The sequence below is a fragment of the Prionailurus bengalensis genome, chromosome B1 (genome assembly GCF_016509475.1).
Source record: "Prionailurus bengalensis isolate Pbe53 chromosome B1, Fcat_Pben_1.1_paternal_pri, whole genome shotgun sequence".
Taxonomy (NCBI): Eukaryota; Metazoa; Chordata; class Mammalia; order Carnivora; family Felidae; genus Prionailurus; species Prionailurus bengalensis.
This window is the reverse complement of record NC_057344.1, coordinates 205,533,536-205,551,352: the sequence shown is the minus strand read 5'-3', so window position 1 is coordinate 205,551,352 and position 17,817 is coordinate 205,533,536. Positions and strand designations below refer to the sequence as shown.

At 68.5% G+C, this 17,817-nt stretch overlaps 1 protein-coding gene across 6 annotated transcripts; it reads left to right on the top strand.

Moving 5' to 3' along the window:
- The first annotated feature begins 2,097 nt into the window (after positions 1 to 2,097).
- On the top strand, positions 2,098 to 17,188 carry FGFR3 (fibroblast growth factor receptor 3). 6 transcript variants are annotated; one of them, XM_043573175.1, is made up of 17 exons: positions 2,098 to 2,301; positions 8,176 to 8,445; positions 8,626 to 8,679; positions 10,530 to 10,702; positions 10,779 to 10,902; positions 10,993 to 11,183; positions 12,326 to 12,476; positions 13,820 to 14,010; positions 14,389 to 14,537; positions 14,934 to 15,055; positions 15,169 to 15,279; positions 15,357 to 15,547; positions 15,682 to 15,804; positions 15,949 to 16,019; positions 16,206 to 16,343; positions 16,489 to 16,594; positions 16,688 to 17,188. In XM_043573175.1, the coding sequence occupies exons 1-17, from the start codon at positions 2,193 to 2,195 to the stop codon at positions 16,832 to 16,834; spliced, it is 2,421 nt and encodes an 806-aa protein (XP_043429110.1). In that variant the 5' UTR covers positions 2,098 to 2,192; the 3' UTR covers positions 16,835 to 17,188. The 6 variants fall into 6 exon arrangements, with proteins under 6 accessions (XP_043429110.1, XP_043429109.1, XP_043429114.1 ...); XM_043573174.1 differs by having other exon boundaries at positions 13,820 to 14,016; positions 14,392 to 14,537; XM_043573179.1 differs by lacking the exon at positions 12,326 to 12,476 and adding an exon at positions 13,196 to 13,340 and having other exon boundaries at positions 2,099 to 2,301.
- Positions 17,189 to 17,817: the final 629 nt, after the last annotated feature.

Below are 17,817 nucleotides of genomic sequence, written 5' to 3'. Positions count from 1 at the left end.
AATCTGGGAGGACAAACTCAATCCAGTCCACACAGAGGAAGAGGGCAAAGGGGACCATCATCCCACACCCATCCTGGTATGTTAAGTCACTGATTAAGTAACTGGTTAATAGATCAGAGCACAATGTGCTGCTGTGGGCCCTGGGATGGTCTCCCGGGAGAGGACCTGGGTGGGGTGGCCGGGCACTGGAGGGGTCTGGACCCCCAGCTAGGATGCAGTAGAAGGGGCGTGGGCTTGACTAGAGCAGGCAACGAGGGAGGGCAGCACACAGCAGAGATGCTAATCTGTCAGGTAGGCACAGAGGGGCTCCCTGAGGGCTCCCTGGGTGGGGGGGGGATCCTTTTAGGCCCCTGAAGTCTGGCCTCAGAGGCTGGGTGTCTCCAGGCTGGTGTCTTCAAAGCATAGCCTGCACCTACGGCTGTGGGGTGGTGTCAGCAGCCAGCCACAGAAGGGCTTTCATGGCCATTTTCCTGATGAGCAAACCGAGTCTCAAAAGCCGCAAGCCAGGTGGTCCAGAGACACTTGGCTGGGGCATGCCAGAGCCATGCCCAGGTGCCCTCCTCTCCCACCTGGTGCCTGTAGGTCCTCTGGGTTTGCCTGAAGGTGGGAGTGCCCTCTTCCTTGCGAAGGTGGGCACACTGGGTCCTCTCCAGCTCGGCTCTGTCCCACCCAACAGCGAGCAAGCACCTGGCACAGCTCTGGCCACCAGCTACCCTCATCCGTCCTCAGAGCCCTGGGGTTGGGGGGTTGGTGTCCCTGTCTGAGGCCCCCAGCCCCTGCTCTCCGTTCTGATGGCTGGCAAGCACCCAATCTCTAAACTTATTTCCTCTTGGAGGATTGGGGGTGAGGATCCCCTTTGGCAGGGAACTCAGGCAGCTTAGCTACAAGTGTACCCCAGGCCCCTAATAAAAGCAGCAGTGAGACCACAGCCCCCTCGTATTTCAGCCCCAGGCAAACAGGCAGAGCTGCCCTTCGCTCCCAGGCCTTTGCGCACACGGTTCCGCCTGCTTCGATGCCGCTCCGCGCTTTTCCACCTGAGGACTGGCTGTTCACACCTCAGGGTTCAGCGTGAGCAGCTCCCTCTCCGTGAAGCCTCTCGGACGGGCTTCACCTACCGCAACGCCCTCTCTACGTCCCCGGGTTCCCTGACCTGAGGCCCCGATGGGCAGGCAGCAGGGTGGCAACCGGGACTGCGCGCGGCGCAACTAAGGGTCCGCGCTCGGCCCCTCTGCGCGCTCGCGGGGCCCAGTAGTGAGACTGGGGGCCTCGCGCGTCCAGCCCCGGCTCCCACGCCCTCCGAGACCGCCCGGCGCCCCCGCCCGGCCCCGCCCCCTCTAATCCCCTCCGCGGGCGGGGGCCAGGCGAGCCGCGGCCCCGCCTCCGGGCCGTCTCAGGGGAGGGGCGTGTCCCGCGCCCGGCGAGTCCGGGCGGGCGTGGCCGGGGCGGGGCGGGGCTGGGGGCGTGGCGGCCGCGGGCCAGCCCCCGCTGGCTGCCGCGCGCCTGGCGGCCCGGGCTCAGTGCGCGGTGGCGGCGGCGGCGGTGCGGACAGCTGGCGCCGCGCGATCCTGCTCCGCCGGGCGCACGGACGCACCGGCGAGCCGACGCTGGAAGCACGGGGCGCGGGCGTCCGGCCGGCGGACAAGGAGCCGGAGCAAGAGCCGCGGGCAGCGAGTGGGCGCCAGCGGCCGCCAGGTCGGTGCGCGGGCGCGGAGGGGACGAGGCGGGCGCGCGGCGAGGCCGGAGCGCGCGGCGGGCTCACGTCCCGAGCGGTCTCCGCGGCGGGGCCCGGCCGGGGCGCAGGCTTCCCGCTCTGGAAAGTTTGCCGCCGCCGCCGCCGCCGCCGCCGCCGCCGCCGCCGCCCTGGGAGGGCTCTGCAGAAGTCAGGGAGGGAAGGGGGAGGAAGGGAGGGACCGCGGCGGGGAGGAGGCGGCCGGCGCCAGGCGGCCCGGGAGCCCTGGGCGGCGGCAGCGGCGGCGGGCGGGGCGGCCGGGGGTCGGAGGAGCCGGGGCGCAGGAGCCCAGCCACCGCCGCTTCCGCCCCTACGCGCCCCGGATCCTCCGGGGTGACGAGCTGCCCGCCTCCTCCCGCAGACTGCCTAGCGGCGCCCTCCTCCCGCCGGTGCCAGAGCGGGGCCATGGGGGGCAGCATGCCCGCGCGCGCCGCCTGAGGACGTCGTAGCCCCCGCCCCCACTATGGGCGCCCTGGCTCGCGCCCTCGCGTTCTGCGTGGCCGTGGCGGTCGTGACCGGCGCCGCCTCGGGGCCCCCCGGCATGGAGCAGCGCGTCGTGCGGAGAGCGGCAGGTACGGAAGGACCCGACGGGTACCGGCGAGGGGCGTCGGGGCCCAGGAAAGGGCTCCTGGGTGGGTCTGGGGCGCCGGGTCTGAGTGGGCCCGAGGGTGCGCCCTGGGCTGGCACTGCGGAGCCCGTGTCCGGGTTCCTGCCGCCCTCGCTCCCCGGAGATCCGGGCCAGAGCTGGCGCGGCAGTTTGTGGGGCCCCTGGAGGCTCAGGGCTCCCACCCAAGTGCGAGGCCGCGGCGGGCAGCTGAACGCGACCGTGGAGTCCGCGGCCACCGCCCCCCGCGGTTTCCTAATGGGGCGCAGCGTGATCCCGGGCATCACCCGGAGGGCGCGGGGGCTACGTTTCCGTGGTGATTCCCATTGTTGTTCTGCGGGTTCTCACTGACGGCAAGTTCCTATTGTCGGCGCCGCAGCCCCTGCCCGCCTCCGTCCGGGTTCGTGGCCGGCTTCGGCCCGAGCGAGAGACCGCATTTCGGAGGGAGGGTGTGAGAGTGCGTCAGCCTGCCACCGGGGCCCTGCCCGCCCCCCGTGGGCCGCGTGACGAGGCCGCGGCGTCGGGTGCCTCCGCTCCCAGCCCTGCTACCCTGCCGGGTGGGTGACAGCGTCTGCCTCCCTCCCCGCCCCAGGGCGCGCGCCGTAACGCCTGGCCGCTGTCCGAGGGACGGGGAGCCGCGGACGCCGGCGGACTGCCCAGGGCCGGTGCACGTCGGGGGTCGGCGAGCGGCGCGGAGGGGCGGGGGCGCGTCGGCCCGCCAGGCCCCGCCCCGCACACGCGCCAAGGCCCTCGAGGTGTGGCGCGCGCGGCCCCCCGCCGGGCGCCCCGGGAGCCGCAGCCCCGCACGCGAGCCTCCCGGCTCCGGGCTCCCGGGGCGCCCGCGAGGGGGCGGCGTGCGGGGGCGGCGGCCGCGGGCCCCGGGGCGCGCGCAGCCCCGCTGCGTCCCGGCGGCCGCGCGGAGGGAGGCCCTCTCCCGGTGAGCTCACGCCCCACCCGGGCGAGACCCGAACAGCCGCTCCTTTGTACCCGGCGCGGCCACAGACCGCGCATTGATGGCGGCCGCGGCGGCCTCGCGGGGAGGTGTGAGCTGAGCGGCGGCGGGCGCGCCGTGCCAGGGAGGCGGCGGCCGCGGGCGGGACGGAGGCAGATGGCGGCCCGCCCCTCCTTGCGCCCCCGCGCCCCCTGCTCCGGCGGCGGCTGCAGCCTCCCGGAACAATGTCATTTTTTTATGAATGAAGTGGGCCTGGCGCTTGAATGCGTGTGTCATTCAGCGGCGTGACAGAGGCCGTCGCGAGGTCAGCGCGCGCTTTTAGCGCCTGCTTAGGCGGCCCCAGCTTCCAGGGGCGCCGAATAGGCGGTCGCGGGGGGAGCCCCGAATTAGCATTCGCATTCAGATAAAGATATTACTCCCTACGGCCGAGGAATGTCAACTAGCCCCGAGGAGGGGGCGAAGGAGGGGGCGGCGGGCGGGGCTCCGGGCCCTCGCCTGGACCCCCTGCGGCGTGCGGGGCCCTCCACCCCCCCCCCCTCCTCTGGGAACTGGCAGTCCGCGGGAGGCCGGTCCTGGGGCGCAAAGCCTGTGGTGCCCCCACTGGATGCAGGCCTGGGGCACAGTAGCAGGAGGGACCCCAGGGGTGGCGGGTGGGAGGTACAGGGACTTTTTCCTCCACCAGAGCATAGGTGACCCCCCCCCCCCACCCCAACCTCCTTATCCCCGAAGTAGAGCCGGGAAGACAGGTACTGAATACATGGGTCAGTATACTTAAGCCATTTCTTTAAGTAGATGAACCAGACAGCAAAAACACGAAGACCTTCTGAAACTTAGAGGTTCCAGCTGACATTTTCGCCAGGAAACATAAATTAAAACGCCACAGTCCGCTGGGGTCAAGGTGGGGAAGGTGTTCGCCCCTGGACTGACCTGGGCAGCCTTCATGTCCACATGGGGCCAGTGTTCTGGGTGAGGGGCTTGCTCAGGGAGGTTGGGGGGGGGGAGGGGCGTGTGCCATGTGCCCTGCAGTCTGAGCCCACCCAACCAGAGGAGTCTCTTGGGGGGCACAGGGCATTTCCCACAAAAGCACTGGCTGCAGCCTCCCCCACCCCTTCATCAGGGCTGGACTTTGAGCCCTGGGTGGTTCATTAACCTGGTTGAGCCGAGGCTGGACTTCTGGCCTCAGCTGCACTGAGCCCCTGCACTGAGCTGAGAAGCACCCCTGCAGGGCCTCAGGTCTTCCTTGGGACTGATCTGGGGCCTGGCTGTGCCCCGGTTCACAACTGAAACTATAGGGGAGCTGGAGCCCTGGCAGGGACAGGCTGGGGGGGCAGCCAGGCAGGCCTGAGCCATTTACCAGTGAGTAAGCAATTCCCCGGAGTCTCTTCTGGATGGGAGGGGAGCTCCCGACTCTAGATCCTGCTGGGGGTCCTCACCTGTGTGTGTGAGGACGATACTCACAGGGTTCTGGGAAAGTTAGGCTGGATAATCCTGTAAGCCCACATTAGCTTGCTGGGTTTCCAAATCCCCCTTTTTTTCCTTGGTTATGAAACTTTTCAGAAAGTTTCCAGGTGGGGAGGTTGGAAGATCAGATCCTCTCCCTTGACTTGAGGTCCCTTTGAGACACCCCTCCTTTCTTGGACTTTTTTTAAATGTTTATTTATTTGAGAAGCAGAGCGAGTGAGGGAGGGACAGAGACAGAGGGAGACAATCCCAAGCAGTCTCTGCACTGTCATCGTGCAGCCCAGCCCGACACGGGGCTCGATCGCAGTGTCATGGGATCATGACCTGAGCTGAAATCGGGTTGGACACCTAACAAACTGAGCTTGCCCAGCGCCCCCCTTGGGCTGTTTTAAAGCACATCCCTGGCAACCAGTCCCATCCCCTGGAAAGAGTGGAAAGCTTCACCACGCACCCTGAACCGGAACCCTTTGTTCCTCATTCCGCCCTAAAACCCAAATCCCTCAGTAGCTGCCAGCTCCAGGGGTTCCTTTGAATCAGGTCTGAATTTGCTGGGTGTTCTCTGGGGTCACCCCGAAGGCCTTTCTGAGGATCCCTGTGCCTCCCCCCTTCCCCCCCACACACTGGGGGAGGCTTGACCCTGACCACAGCCTGGTGGCATCTCTCAGCCTGGCTGTCGCATGCTTCAGCACTTTATTTACTTATTAAATGAATTTTTTTTAACCTTTATTTTTGAGAGAGAGAGAGAAAGAGAGAGAGAACACAAGCGGGGGATGGGCAGAGAGAGAGGGAGACACAGAACCCGAAGCAGGCTCCGGGCTGTCCGCACAGAGCCCGATGCGGGGCTGGGACCCATGAACCGCGAGATCGTGACCTGAGCTGAAGTCGGAAGCTCAACCCACTGAGCCACCCAGGTGCCCCTCCAGCACTTTAAACCGCTTGTGGTGGCCTCCCTGGCCTGCGGGTGGGATTTTTGCCCTGTGCCACAGTGGGGGAAATTGGGGTATGAGGCCAGTTAGTAACAGTCAGGAGGACACTGATTGGGGACATCCCCGCAAGCCCAGCTGGGCCCTTCCAGGACGCAGTAGTCCTTGGGCTGTGCCTGTGGGCTGCACTTGGCGTGTGGCCCACACCGGGGCGGGGGTGGCAGCCAGGAGCAGGCACCGTGGGACCCACAGGGTCAGACCTTCCGCCTGTGCTCACCCCCCTCAGTGGCATGTGGGCACCTGCCGTGGCACATAGGACTTCCGTCCTCTAGTGTGTGTGGGCCCCAGAGCCCCCTTTTGTTGATCGGGAAAGACCCCTTCCTGGGGCCGAGCGGCACGTGCCCCAGCCACTGCCCGAGTGGAGCCAGACCGTGACTTTTAGCATCCGCTCATGCCTGTCACCTGGAGTCCTGCCTGCTCTCTGTCCCCCTACCTGACACCACCCACTCACGCCACTGGTGGGTCACCCCCAGGGTCTCCCGTGGCTCAGGGTGGGCCTGGTGGATCAGATCTACTGGAGGCAGAGATTTCTGCCAGTCTCTGCCCTGGTCCAGGGGTGTCCCGTCCCCCACCTCCCTCCGCCCACCAGCGGACGGCTGCCAGGCATGGCTGGCCCCGAGGCTGCTCTGTGTCTGTCAATCCCACACTGGACCGGGTTGAAGTGAATATACTGTGTGGATGGCTTGACCTGCTGACGCTGCCCAGACCAAACCGGAACCAACAACTGTTGCCCTTGGGCCGGGGCCTGGGGCTGAGGCTGCCATGACCAGCCTGTTCTCCGCCTTCTGGGGGGCCTCAGTCCGCTCCCAGCACTGGGTGGTCCCCACAGGACACAGTGGCCGGGACCGAGGGGCTGGAGGTCGGGTCAGGAGTCCTCCGACAGTGGGGCCCTCAGGGACACAGGCTCAGAGGTACTTGAGAGACCCTCCCGGTGGGCATGGGGCTGGTGAGGCCACCTGAAGTGGCTGGGCAGAATTGGGACTGTCCAGGGAGCCAGGGGCCGGTGTGGCTAACAGCGGGCAGCTGGGCCCTCGAATCTAGGCCACGCGTCGGCAGAATGACAAGTGATGATGTAACTGACCCGGCTGGGTCTGGGGAAGGAGGCCTGGGCGCTGGGACCACCCACCCCTGTCCCGGGCCCCAAGCCCAGGCTGCCCGCCGGGCATTGTCTGGCCCTGGCAGGGAGGCCTGGGGGTGATAGCCCCGCCAGTGATGTGTCCCTGGATCTCAGGCCTCGGCCCCTTGAGAGGTAGGCAGCCGCGGGGCAGCGGTGCGGGACCCCGGGGCTCTCCGGTGGACTCCCGCCCTTGGCAAGGCTCCTGCCTCTACCCCAACGTGGCGTGTACACGGTGAGGTGGGCCAGGGCACCTCGGCCTGCTCTGGCCCGCTCGCTGGCTCAGTCTGGACAAGTCCCACCTCCCGCAGCTCGTGTCCTCGGCTGTGAAATGGGAGTCCCAGGTCCCCTCCCCCCACGGGCCTGTGAGACACCGCTGTCCAGACATAGTATCCTATTTACGACCTGCTTCTCACTGTGTGTTCGGTGTACCACTGAGGTGTAGCTCACTTGCAAGCCCCTTCTCTCTGGTCACGGTGCAGTTGTCCCTTGTCCCGGAGAGCCCCCGCCCTGACCCGCCCCGCGGGGTGCGCCGGCTCTTGGTAACCAGCCCATGGCCAGTGCCGGCTCCATTCTCATGAGGCCGAGCGTCTGCTCTCCGGTCCGGAACTGCTTTCGAAGCCAGGATGGCGGGGGGGCATCGAGTGGGTCCCATCCTCCTGGGGCAAATCGCCCCTGTCCCCAGCCCAGCGTCCCTGCCTCCAGCCTCTGCTTCAGCCGGAGGCGTGTGAGCCACTGCCTGTGAGCCCGGGATGGAGTTTGCGTTTCTAAACGGTTATGAGCAAGTCCAAGGAGGGGCTGTCTCGGTAGCTTAAGCGTCTGTTCACTTCAGCTCAGGTCGTGATGTCACGGTCGTGAGCTGGAGCCCCTCGTGTGGCTTCGTGGTGGCAGGGCAGAGCCTGCTTAGGATTGTCTCTCTTCCTCTCTCTCTCAAAATAAGTAAATAAACTTAAAAAAAAGAAAAACAAAGACGACTTACTTACACTGAAATTTGGATTTTCAGCGCCCTTACTACGCATGTTCTGATGGGTGTGCGCTGGGCCGCATGTGTCCATTCACATGCGTGTGGTCTATGTCAGCGCTCCGGCGACCGGCCGGAAAATATTGTCCCCCTCCGCCCCCGCCCTTCACGGGGCACTCTGCAGGACCACAGTTCTGGACACTGGTCCCTCCCTCGTGTGGGGCCATGTGGGCCCTCGCCGAGCCCCCTCCCTGCGGCCTCCACCGCGTGTCGATGCAGTGGGCACGCCGTGGTGCCTCCCGGGGTGCCGGGCGCCCGGTGCTCCCGCTCTGGGGGCTCCTGCCTTAGGGTCACATCCATATCACCTACAGAGGCCCCGGGACCTGAGCCCGGCCCGCAGGAGCAGCTGGTCTTTGGCAGCGGGGACACCGTGGAGCTGAGCTGCCACTTGCCTGCAGGTGGCCCCACAGGGCCCAGCGTTTGGGTCAAAGACGGTGTGGGGCTGGCGCCCTCAGACCGCATCCTGGTGGGGCCTCAGCGGCTGCAGGTGCTGAACGCCTCCCACGAGGACGCGGGGGCCTATAGCTGCCGGCAGCGGCTTACCCAGCGCGTGCTATGCGACTTCAGTGTGCGCGTGACAGGTACGTGCCCGCCGGGGTCCTCCGAGCTCCCTGAGCGGCAGGGGGGGGTCTCGGGGCGGTGCTCTGCAGCTCCCCACGTTGGGGGTCTCGGTGGTCCCTGGTAGAGAGGAGGGTGCCGCACGGGAGACACGGCGAGGGGCACCTGTCCCACAGCCACACGCTCTGTTGCCTGCGTTTCAGATGCCCCGTCCTCCGGGGATGACGAAGACGGAGAGGATGAGGCTGAGGACACAGGTGAGCCTGGGGTCCAGGCGTGCAGGGCGAGTCAGGGCTGGGGACCCGCCTTCCTAACTGCCAAGCCCCGTGCTCCCTGGGAAGGGGCCTCCTGCTCACAGGCAGGTGGGAGACCGAGGCCTGGGGGCCACCTCCCCAGGGTCCCACCGAGTGCGGGGTCTTCCTCGGGGTGAGGTGGCCTCGAGCGAGCCCTGGGCCTGTGTGCCCCAGCTTGGGGGAGGGGGGACCGTGCTGCACGGGGCTTGAGGAGTGGCAAGGAGGCCGCTGCGGCCTCCGGTGAGGTGGCCTGTGCCGGGTGTGAGTACGGCAGGGCAGGGGCTCAGGGGGCTGCTGTGGGGCCAGTGGGCTAAGGGGTCGGGGGCCCGGGAGGTGGGGGAGGAGGGTGGCCGTGGGCACCAGGGACACCAGGTTTGGGCGGGTGTTGATGGTACAGGGGATACCGTAGCACTTGCTGGTGACAGGCCACGGGTGCGGGAGAGCAGGAGGGGCGGGAGCCACCGGGGTGTTCCAGCCTGGGACGGTGGCGGGGCCACCTTGCCTGTCGTGGGGGGTGGGGGGCAGGGAGGGGCAGTGGGCTGTTTCCGAGGAGCCCGGTTAGCCAGGCCGAGAGATGTGGAACATGGTTGGGGGGCCCTGTGGGGTCTAGCGGGCAAAGAGGTGAGGAGGGGCCGGCCAGGGACACAGAGCTGGGTGGGGACGCGGGAGAGGAGTCAGGTGCCAGGATAGTCGTGTAGCAGCTCTGCCTTGGGCTCTGAGATAGGCAGGAAAGCTGAGGGGCCGCTGGGTTTCTTCTCTTTTCCCTTTTTCCTTTGGCTGCCAGGAAGTTCAGAGCAAAACTCCAGGCCCAGTGCTCCTGGTCCCTCTGACCACCCCCCTCCCAAACCCGGTGGGCTCAGGGGCTCTGGGGGTCACGGGCAGGGCTGCTCTGCAAGGGCAATGTCTCTAGCCGTGCTCAGCCACCATCATCCGGGCCTGCAGGGCTCCCTGGGTCACCCCAGAGTCTCTGCCCCGGGAGTGCCCCCGGCCTGGGCCTCAGCACCCTCCTCTGCGAGGTGGCTGTGTTGGAGGCGGCAGGGGTTGGGGGCCAGGGGTGCGCTGTGTCCCTTCCCTGTCCGGGGGTTGCCTGCCCACTTCCCGTGGCAGGAATGCGGTCCCCACCTCAGCTCCAAAGAAGGATGGAAACCACTTAGGGTGGGGGCGGGGACAACCCTGAGAACCAGGAAGGGGGCAGGGCCTCCCACGTGCCACGTCACTGCCGTGTCACCACAGCCCCTCCCACTGCCCAGCAGACCCTGGAGTGCTAGAGCGGGTGACTCGGTCTCAGAGTCTGGCCACCTTCAAGACTCTGGGCTCTCCAGGTGGCTGGGCCTCACGTCCCGGTAAATTGCTTCCGCAGCCCGGCCCCTGGTCCCTCCGGCTGGGCTCTGTGACCTGGGCTGACCCGGTTCCTCTGCTGGCCCGGTCTCCCCTCAGCGGGCCTGCCCTGTGGGTGCCTCCCTGGGTGTCTGGGTGCTCCCCTGGGAGATACCCTTGTGTCTTGAAGGCTCCTGGGTGAGGGTGTATTATCCTGGACCCTTGGGCCCTCCTGGCTGGTGTGGGTGCTTGGGGGCAGCGGACAGGGAGAGGAGGGGATGTGTGTCTTGGCTTCGAGGATGCTGGGAGGCGGTGTTGGGGTCGGCGGGAGCCTTGTCCCGCCAAGGCGGGGGGCCCCAAAATCCGACACTCTCTGTGCAAGGGAGGAAACTGAGGCTGGAGGAGTGGGTGGTGGGACAGCTTCCGAAGGGGGGGGAGGGTGGTCAGGCGTGCCCTGCTCGCAGCCTGCTTACGGCCTTCGCGTGCCCCTCTGCCAGCCGGGGCCCCTTACTGGACGCGGCCCGAGCGGATGGACAAGAAGCTGCTGGCTGTGCCGGCCGCCAACACCGTCCGCTTCCGCTGCCCGGCCGCCGGCAACCCCACTCCGTCCATCTCCTGGCTGAAGAACGGCAAGGAGTTCCGGGGGGAGCACCGCATCGGGGGCATCAAGGTGGGCCTGGCGGCGGGTGGCGCCGGCCGGTGGGGGCCTCGGGCTGCCGCCTGCTCACCCGCGTGCCCGCCCGCAGCTGCGACACCAGCAGTGGAGCCTGGTCATGGAGAGCGTGGTCCCGTCGGACCGCGGCAACTACACGTGCGTTGTCGAGAACAAGTTCGGCAGCATCCAACAGACCTACACCCTGGACGTGTTGGGTGAGGCCCGGCGCGGGCGGGGCGGGGCGGGGCGGCCCGATGGCTCGGCCGGCCTGAGCGGCCCCTGAGCCCCGTGTGCCCTCCCCGCAGAGCGCTCTCCGCACCGGCCCATCCTGCAGGCGGGGCTGCCGGCCAACCAGACGGCGGTGCTGGGCAGCGACGTTGAGTTCCACTGCAAGGTGTACAGCGACGCCCAGCCCCACATCCAGTGGCTGAAGCACGTGGAAGTGAACGGCAGCAAAGTGGGGCCCGACGGCACCCCCTACGTCACCGTGCTCAAGGTGGGTACTGCCACCGGCCGAGCCCGGGCCCTGGGGCCTGGCCCTGCTGGCCCCCAGCGGCCGGGGACTGGGTTACGGGGTCGGCGGGTGGGGCCCAGGCATCGGACCGTCGGGGAAGGAGCCGCGGAGGGCTCGGGCCCGGCACTGGCGGGCCGGGGGCCAGGGGCCGGAGGGGGCTGGGGGCCGGGGGCTGGCTGGGGAGTCTGGGCTGGGTCCCAGCATGTCGGGCGGGCAGCACACGGCCCCGCAGTGAGTCCTCAGTTTCCCCCTCTGCTCTGAGGGTGGGCCTGCAGGCAGCGCCCTGGGCCGGGCTCAAGTTCAGGGGCCCGGGGGGGGGGGGGGGGGAGGAGGGGGCAGGCAGGTGGCAGCCTAGGCCTCCGGGCGAGCTCTGGGCCCCAGGCGCAGGCCGCAGCTCCTCCAGCCGCCCCGATCAGGGATCAGGCTGTGTCACCCCGAGCGGGCTGTGTCAGTGCTTGTGCAGCGCGGCTCGCTGCCCGCCTGGCTCCCTCGGCCCTCGCCTGGGGCAGCCTCAGCTTGGTTCCCACGGCCCCAGGGTGGGGTGGGCCGCCGGAGCTGGGGTGCTTGCGATACTCAGCCCGAAGAGAGACGTCGGCCGTCGGTGGGGGCGTGGGGGGCCAGGCGCCTGGGCTGAGAGCAGGGGTCCAGATCTGCCTGGGGAGGCTGCCATGGCCCCGGTGGGTGATCTCTCTGCACTCGTGGGAACACGCTCACCGTGAGCCGGGCACCGTCACGGCAGGCCCAGCCCAGAGCCCAGGGATAGGCAGGCTGAGTGCCAGCCCAGGAAGGCCTCTCCGAGGGGCGCCTGCGGGGCCGCACTCGGGGGGGGGGGGGGGGGGGGGGGGGGGGGGGGGGGGGGGGGGGGGGGGGGGGGGGGGGGGGGGGGGGGGGGGGGGGGGGGGGGCTGTGGTGGGTGGACGCGGGGAAGGGGCCTCCTGTGAAACCACAGCCCGCCACCGCCTCCCGCAGGCAGCCTTGCTGGCTGCCCTCGCCGAGCCCCCGCTCCGTTCCTTGAGGGCCACCCTCGTGGCGGGGTCTGCGCCAGGGGCCTGCTCCCGCACGGCCACTCTGTGCCCGGCCAGGCTGCCAAGGGCGCGCCTGAGCCGGGTCTCTTGTCCCCGCAGTCCTGGATCAGTGAGAGTGTGGAGGCCGACGCGCGCCTCCGCCTGGCCAATGTGTCCGAGCGTGACGGGGGCGAGTACCTCTGTCGAGCCTCCAATTTCATAGGCGTGGCTGAGAAGGCCTTTTGGCTGCGTGTCCACGGGCCCCAAGCAGGTAACGACTCTGTCCCACGCTGTCTGGCACGCCGAGCTCCAGCTCCCGACGCCCTGGCCGTGCGCCCCCGTCCTGCTCGCTCCCTGCCCTGCGGCTCGCATGGCGCTCCGGCCGGAGCCACCTCTGCAGTGCCGGTGCCTCTGGCCTCCACTGTGACCGCCCGCTTCGAGCCCCCGCGGCCTGTGCTGCCCCTGCCTGTGCCCTACACGCACCCCCACAAGGTCTCCAGCCCCGGCAGGGGCCGCTGCCCTCTGTGAGCCTCCGCCCCACCCTCCCCCGCGTGTGCGTGCGTGTGCGCGTGTGCGTGCGTCTGTACGTCTGTCTCACCCTCGCTTGCCCCTGGCTCCGCTGCCCGCTCGCCCCCCGTTGGCGTGCGCGTGCGCGTGTCCGTCCGCCGGCGCCCCCCACCCCCGCCCGCCCCCACCCCCGCCCCGTACACGCGCTCACCCCGCATGCCGCGTCTGTGCAGCGCTGCCGGCCGCACGCCTGGCGCTCGCCTGGGACAGAGGACTCGCCGGTGGAGGGACTGGCTTCGGGCTCTGTGTGGACGCACGAGGCGGAGGACCCGTGGCGCCGCGGCCGTGGCCGCGGTGGTGGTGGTGGCGGTGGCGGCGGCGTTTTCCTTGCAGCCTGGCTGGACCGTCGCCGTGTGGACTGTGGCTGTGGTGCCCGTGGCAGGTGCTGGCGCTCGCCTATCGCGCTCTGTTCTCTCTTTGTAGACGGCGGGCGCTAACAGCACCGACAAGGAGCTAGAGGTTCTGTCCTTGCGCAATGTCACCTTTGAGGACGCGGGGGAGTACACGTGTCTGGCGGGCAATTCTATCGGGTTTTCCCATCACTCTGCGTGGCTGGTGGTGCTGCCAGGTACTGGCTCCTGCTGCTGCTTGCTCTGTCCCTGTCCTCTCGGGGTCGCTGGCTTGGGTCACACCGGAGCTGCCGAGGGCAGGCGGGGGACGCCGTGGTTCGTGGCCACCTCGTTCTGCAGAGCTCCTGGCCGGGGCTGGTGTGGGGATAAAGTGCACGTGCCGTCTTGCCTCCGAGGGGCCTCCCTCGAGCCCCCCCACCCCCCCAGCTCGGTCCCCAGCAGCCCATGTGGCGGCTCCGGTGTCACCCCGGGTGGCGGGCGTCAAAGCTGCCGGCTCCGCTGGGCTCTCGCTCTCCTGGGTGCGCCCCTCCTGACCCGGCGTTTCTGACCGCGGATCCTCAGGGAGGGGGACGTTGAGGCCTCGGCGTCCCCACCAGGGGTCCGAGCCCCTTGTCCCCCACTCCCGCCGCGCCTGGGGCTCCGGCCCTCGGGGGCTCCCGGGAGGCGGGGCCGGCCTGCAGCGACGGTGTCTTTGCAGCCGAGGAGGAGCTGCTGGAGGCCGGCGCGGCGGGCAGCGTGTATGCGGGCGTCCTCAGCTACGGGGCGGGCTTCCTCCTCTTCATCCTGGTGGTGGCCGCCGTGACACTGTGCCGTCTGCACAGTCCCCCGAAGAAGGGCCTGGGCTCGCCCACCGTGCACAAGGTCTCCCGCTTTCCACTCAAGCGACAGGTAACAGAAAGTAGCTACCGGGTTCCGAGCCGCCCGGACGCCCCCGGGGCCCGCTCCTCTGGGCTCCTGAGCTCAGGGACTCCCCGTGGCGCGGGAGGCGTGGGGCCTCCCGGGGACGCAGGTCTCCGCGGTGGCTGAGCCGCCCCCCTCCCTGGTCTGCACGGGCTCCACCAGGAGCCTGGGGTACCCTGCAGCGTAGGACTTCTAGGGCCTTCCTTCGTGTAGGGCTGAGCGGAAGTCAGATGCCCCCTCCCCACCCCTTAGCAGCCCTGCCCGCGTGGGCAAAGCCACGGTCCGGCCACCCCTGGGGCGTGTCTCACCCTCCCCCCGACCCTGTGGATCGGCCCCTTGGCACCAACCTGTCCCTGCCGACCCAAGCAGGTGTCCTTGGAGTCCAACTCGTCCATGAACTCCAACACGCCGCTGGTGCGAATCGCCCGGCTGTCTTCCGGGGAGGGTCCTGCGCTGGCCAACGTCTCCGAGCTCGAGCTGCCCGCCGACCCCAAGTGGGAGCTGTCCAGGGCCCGGTCAGTGGGGCTGGGGCCCTGATCCGGCGGCGGTGGGGGCACACACAGGGTGTGGTCCTGTGGCGGGGGAGGGGGCACCACTCAGAAACCTGATCGGACTCAGATCAGAGTCGGGTAGGAGTCCACACCGTTGATGGCGTGGCAACTATCGACCAGAGGAGGCCGGGCCAGGGGCAGGTGCTCCTGAGGTGTCGGCGCCCCTTGCAGAGTGCTGTCTGGATGGCCCTGCACAGGGTGGGTGAGAGGCTGGCCGGCCAACGTCCTTTATCCTATGAGAAGTCATGGGGGCAAGCGTGGAGGGCTTCCTGGAGGCAGCGACGCTAGGCCTCAAAGACTGTCCGGTACAGGGCCTTGAGCTGGTGTGGGTGCTCACTGCCTTTCGGTTTCTGCCCCCAGGCTGACCCTGGGCAAGCCTCTCGGGGAGGGCTGCTTTGGCCAAGTGGTCATGGCAGAGGCCATCGGCATTGACAAGGACCGGGCCGCCAAGCCTGTCACTGTGGCCGTGAAGATGCTGAAAGGTGAGGGAGGAGGGAAGGATGTGGCGAGGGGAGCCTGTGCGGGGGGCAGGGGCAGGGGCAGGGGCGGGGCTGCGCGGCAGCGCCTGATGCGGTGCGCCTGCCCTCCCGTGCAGACGACGCCACAGACAAGGACCTGTCGGATCTGGTGTCGGAGATGGAGATGATGAAAATGATCGGCAGACACAAGAACATCATCAACCTGCTGGGGGCCTGCACGCAGGGCGGTAGGCTGCGGGGGGCGGGCAGGCGGGCAGGGGTGGGGGCGGCGGGCGGGGCCCTCCTCTGACGCCTGGGCCCCCAGGGCCCCTGTACGTGCTGGTGGAGTACGCAGCCAAGGGGAACCTGCGCGAGTACCTGCGGGCGCGGAGGCCGCCAGGCATGGACTACTCCTTCGACACGTGCAAGCTGCCCGAGGAGCAACTCACCTGCAAGGACCTGGTGTCTTGTGCCTACCAGGTGGCGCGGGGCATGGAGTACCTGGCCTCGCAGAAGGTGAGCAGGGCGGGGGGTGGGGGCGGCGCAGGGCCCATGAGGGGGCCGATAAGGGCACCCCGGCCTGCAGGGGAGGTGGGGGGGGAGGGTCAGGGCCTGGCGGGAGCCTCAGCCCTGCCCCCTCCCGCCCCCAGTGCATCCACAGGGACCTGGCGGCCCGCAACGTGCTGGTGACCGAGGACAACGTGATGAAGATTGCGGACTTTGGTCTGGCCCGCGACGTGCACAACCTTGACTACTACAAAAAGACCACCAATGTGAGCCTGGCTGGGGAAGGGCTGGGGGGAGGGGGGTGCGGAGTGGGCCTGGCTGGGGGAGGGGGGTGCGGAGTAGGCAGCCCCAGGCACCAGGAGGGCATCTGGTGACCGACGTGCCCCCCCTTCCCCGCCTCGCCCTCCCAGGGCCGGCTGCCTGTGAAGTGGATGGCACCCGAGGCCTTGTTTGACCGAGTCTACACCCACCAGAGTGACGTGTACGTGGGGGGGCGCGGGGGGGGGCGGGGCCGCGTGGGACGCAGGGGCGGGGGGGCCCAGCGGTGGCTCCTGTGGCCGATCTCCCCTTCTTGCCAGCGGGGTGCGTCTGGGGCAGGCGGGCTGCAGAGGGCACAGGACCTCTGGTGGTAGGACAGATGGGCTGACGGTGCCGTGCTCCCCGCCAGCTGGTCCTTCGGGGTCCTGCTCTGGGAGATCTTCACTCTGGGGGGCTCGCCGTACCCCGGCATCCCCGTGGAGGAGCTCTTCAAGCTGCTGAAAGAGGGCCACCGCATGGACAAGCCGGCCAACTGCACACACGACCTGTGAGTGCACGGGCCCCTCGGCCGATGCCCGGTTCGGCCCCGGGGGGGCGTGGCCTTGGTGCCCGCGGCGGGGGGCGGGGGGAGCGAGCGCGGGCGGGGCCCGTGCGGGCACCCGGCCCGGAGCCTCACCTGAGCGCCCGGCCAGGTACACGATCATGCGGGAGTGCTGGCACGCGGTGCCCTCACAGAGGCCCACCTTCAAGCAGCTGGTGGAGGACCTGGACCGCATCCTCACCGTCACGTCCACCGATGTGAGTGCGGCTCCCACCCACCTTGCGGGGGTGGAGGGGGCACGTGGGGGGCGTGGCCCTGACGGCTGCCTGCCCCCCCCCCCCCCCCCGCAGGAATACCTAGACCTGTCGGTGCCCTTCGAGCAGTACTCGCCGGGCGGCCAGGACACCCCCAGCTCCAGCTCTTCAGGGGACGACTCTGTGTTTGCCCACGACCTGCTGCCTCCGGCCCCTCCTGGCGGCGGGGGCCCTCGGACGTGAAGGGCCGCCGGCCTGCAGGCCGAGCCCCCACCAATGTGAGAGCAGACCCCAGCTCACCGTGCCGCCGTCGACCGCAGGGGCCCCCTGGCCTGGGCCTCAGACCTGGGCCAGATGGACGGATGGACAGACAGCTTCGTGTGTGTGCGCGTGTGTGAGCGCGTGAGTCTTGAGGCCCCTGGCGCCCCGGTGCAGGGTCCCTGGGGTGCCCGCCCTGCTGTATGATGACCTCCTGGCTACGTGTGCTGGCAGCACCAGGGGGACCGAATGTAGAATGTAAAGGGGCTCCTCCCTGGGGCCCCTCCCCCAGGCTCTCCCCACGCATCGCTGCCCCGCCGGGAGCACTGGCGGGGGGGGGGGGGGGGGGGGGGGGGGGGGTGGTTCCGGCCAAGCTCTGGCATCCAGCGTGGACCGAGGCCCCTCCACTTGCCCAAGCTGAGCCTGCAGGGAAGCCTCCCCCCGCCCCGCCCTCCCCCATGATACACCTCCCACCCAAGCGGCACCTTGGGCCTGGGGGGGAGTGCTAGCCCGCAGCCTCCCCCCACCTCCAGGCCTCCCCACTTCCCACCCTGCTCCTTGGGAGACTGAATTACGGGTACCTGAAGGCAGGAGGCTTTAACTTCTGTCCGAGAGGTTCGTTCCAGAAATGAGTGTACATTTATATAAATAGATGCTGTGTACAGGATCTACACATACGTATATATAGAGATATCTATACGGAGGGAGGAGCCGGTCTAAACGGGCACGGGACCCTGAGGGTGCAGGAGGGAGGCGCAGCCGCCGGCCCGGGAGGTTCCCGAGGGATCTGCTGAGATCAACGCGAAAACCAGCAGGAGATCGAGAGGCTTTTCTGGCAACGCAGTTTTGTTTTAAAAATTGTATATTTGTAAAGCTATTTATCGACCCCCAGAACCCCCGGCCCTGTGCCCCTCTCCCCCCGTGCTCATAGTGTTCAGCCAGCCGCGTGGCAGAGAGGTCTCAGTTTT

What these genes read in the sequence shown, in the direction of transcription:
- FGFR3 (XM_043573174.1), top strand. Translation starts at nt 2,193, where the DNA reads ATGGGCGCCCTGGCTCGCGCCCTCGCGTTCTGCGTGGCCGTGGCGGTC. An exon ending in GGATGAGGCTGAGGACACAG is followed by an intron (nt 8,680 to 10,529) that starts GTGAGCCTGGGG and finishes CCCCTCTGCCAG; the next exon opens with CCGGGGCCCCTTACTGGACG. An exon ending in CACTCAAGCGACAGGTAACA is followed by an intron (nt 14,017 to 14,391) that starts GAAAGTAGCTAC and finishes CGACCCAAGCAG; the next exon opens with GTGTCCTTGGAGTCCAACTC.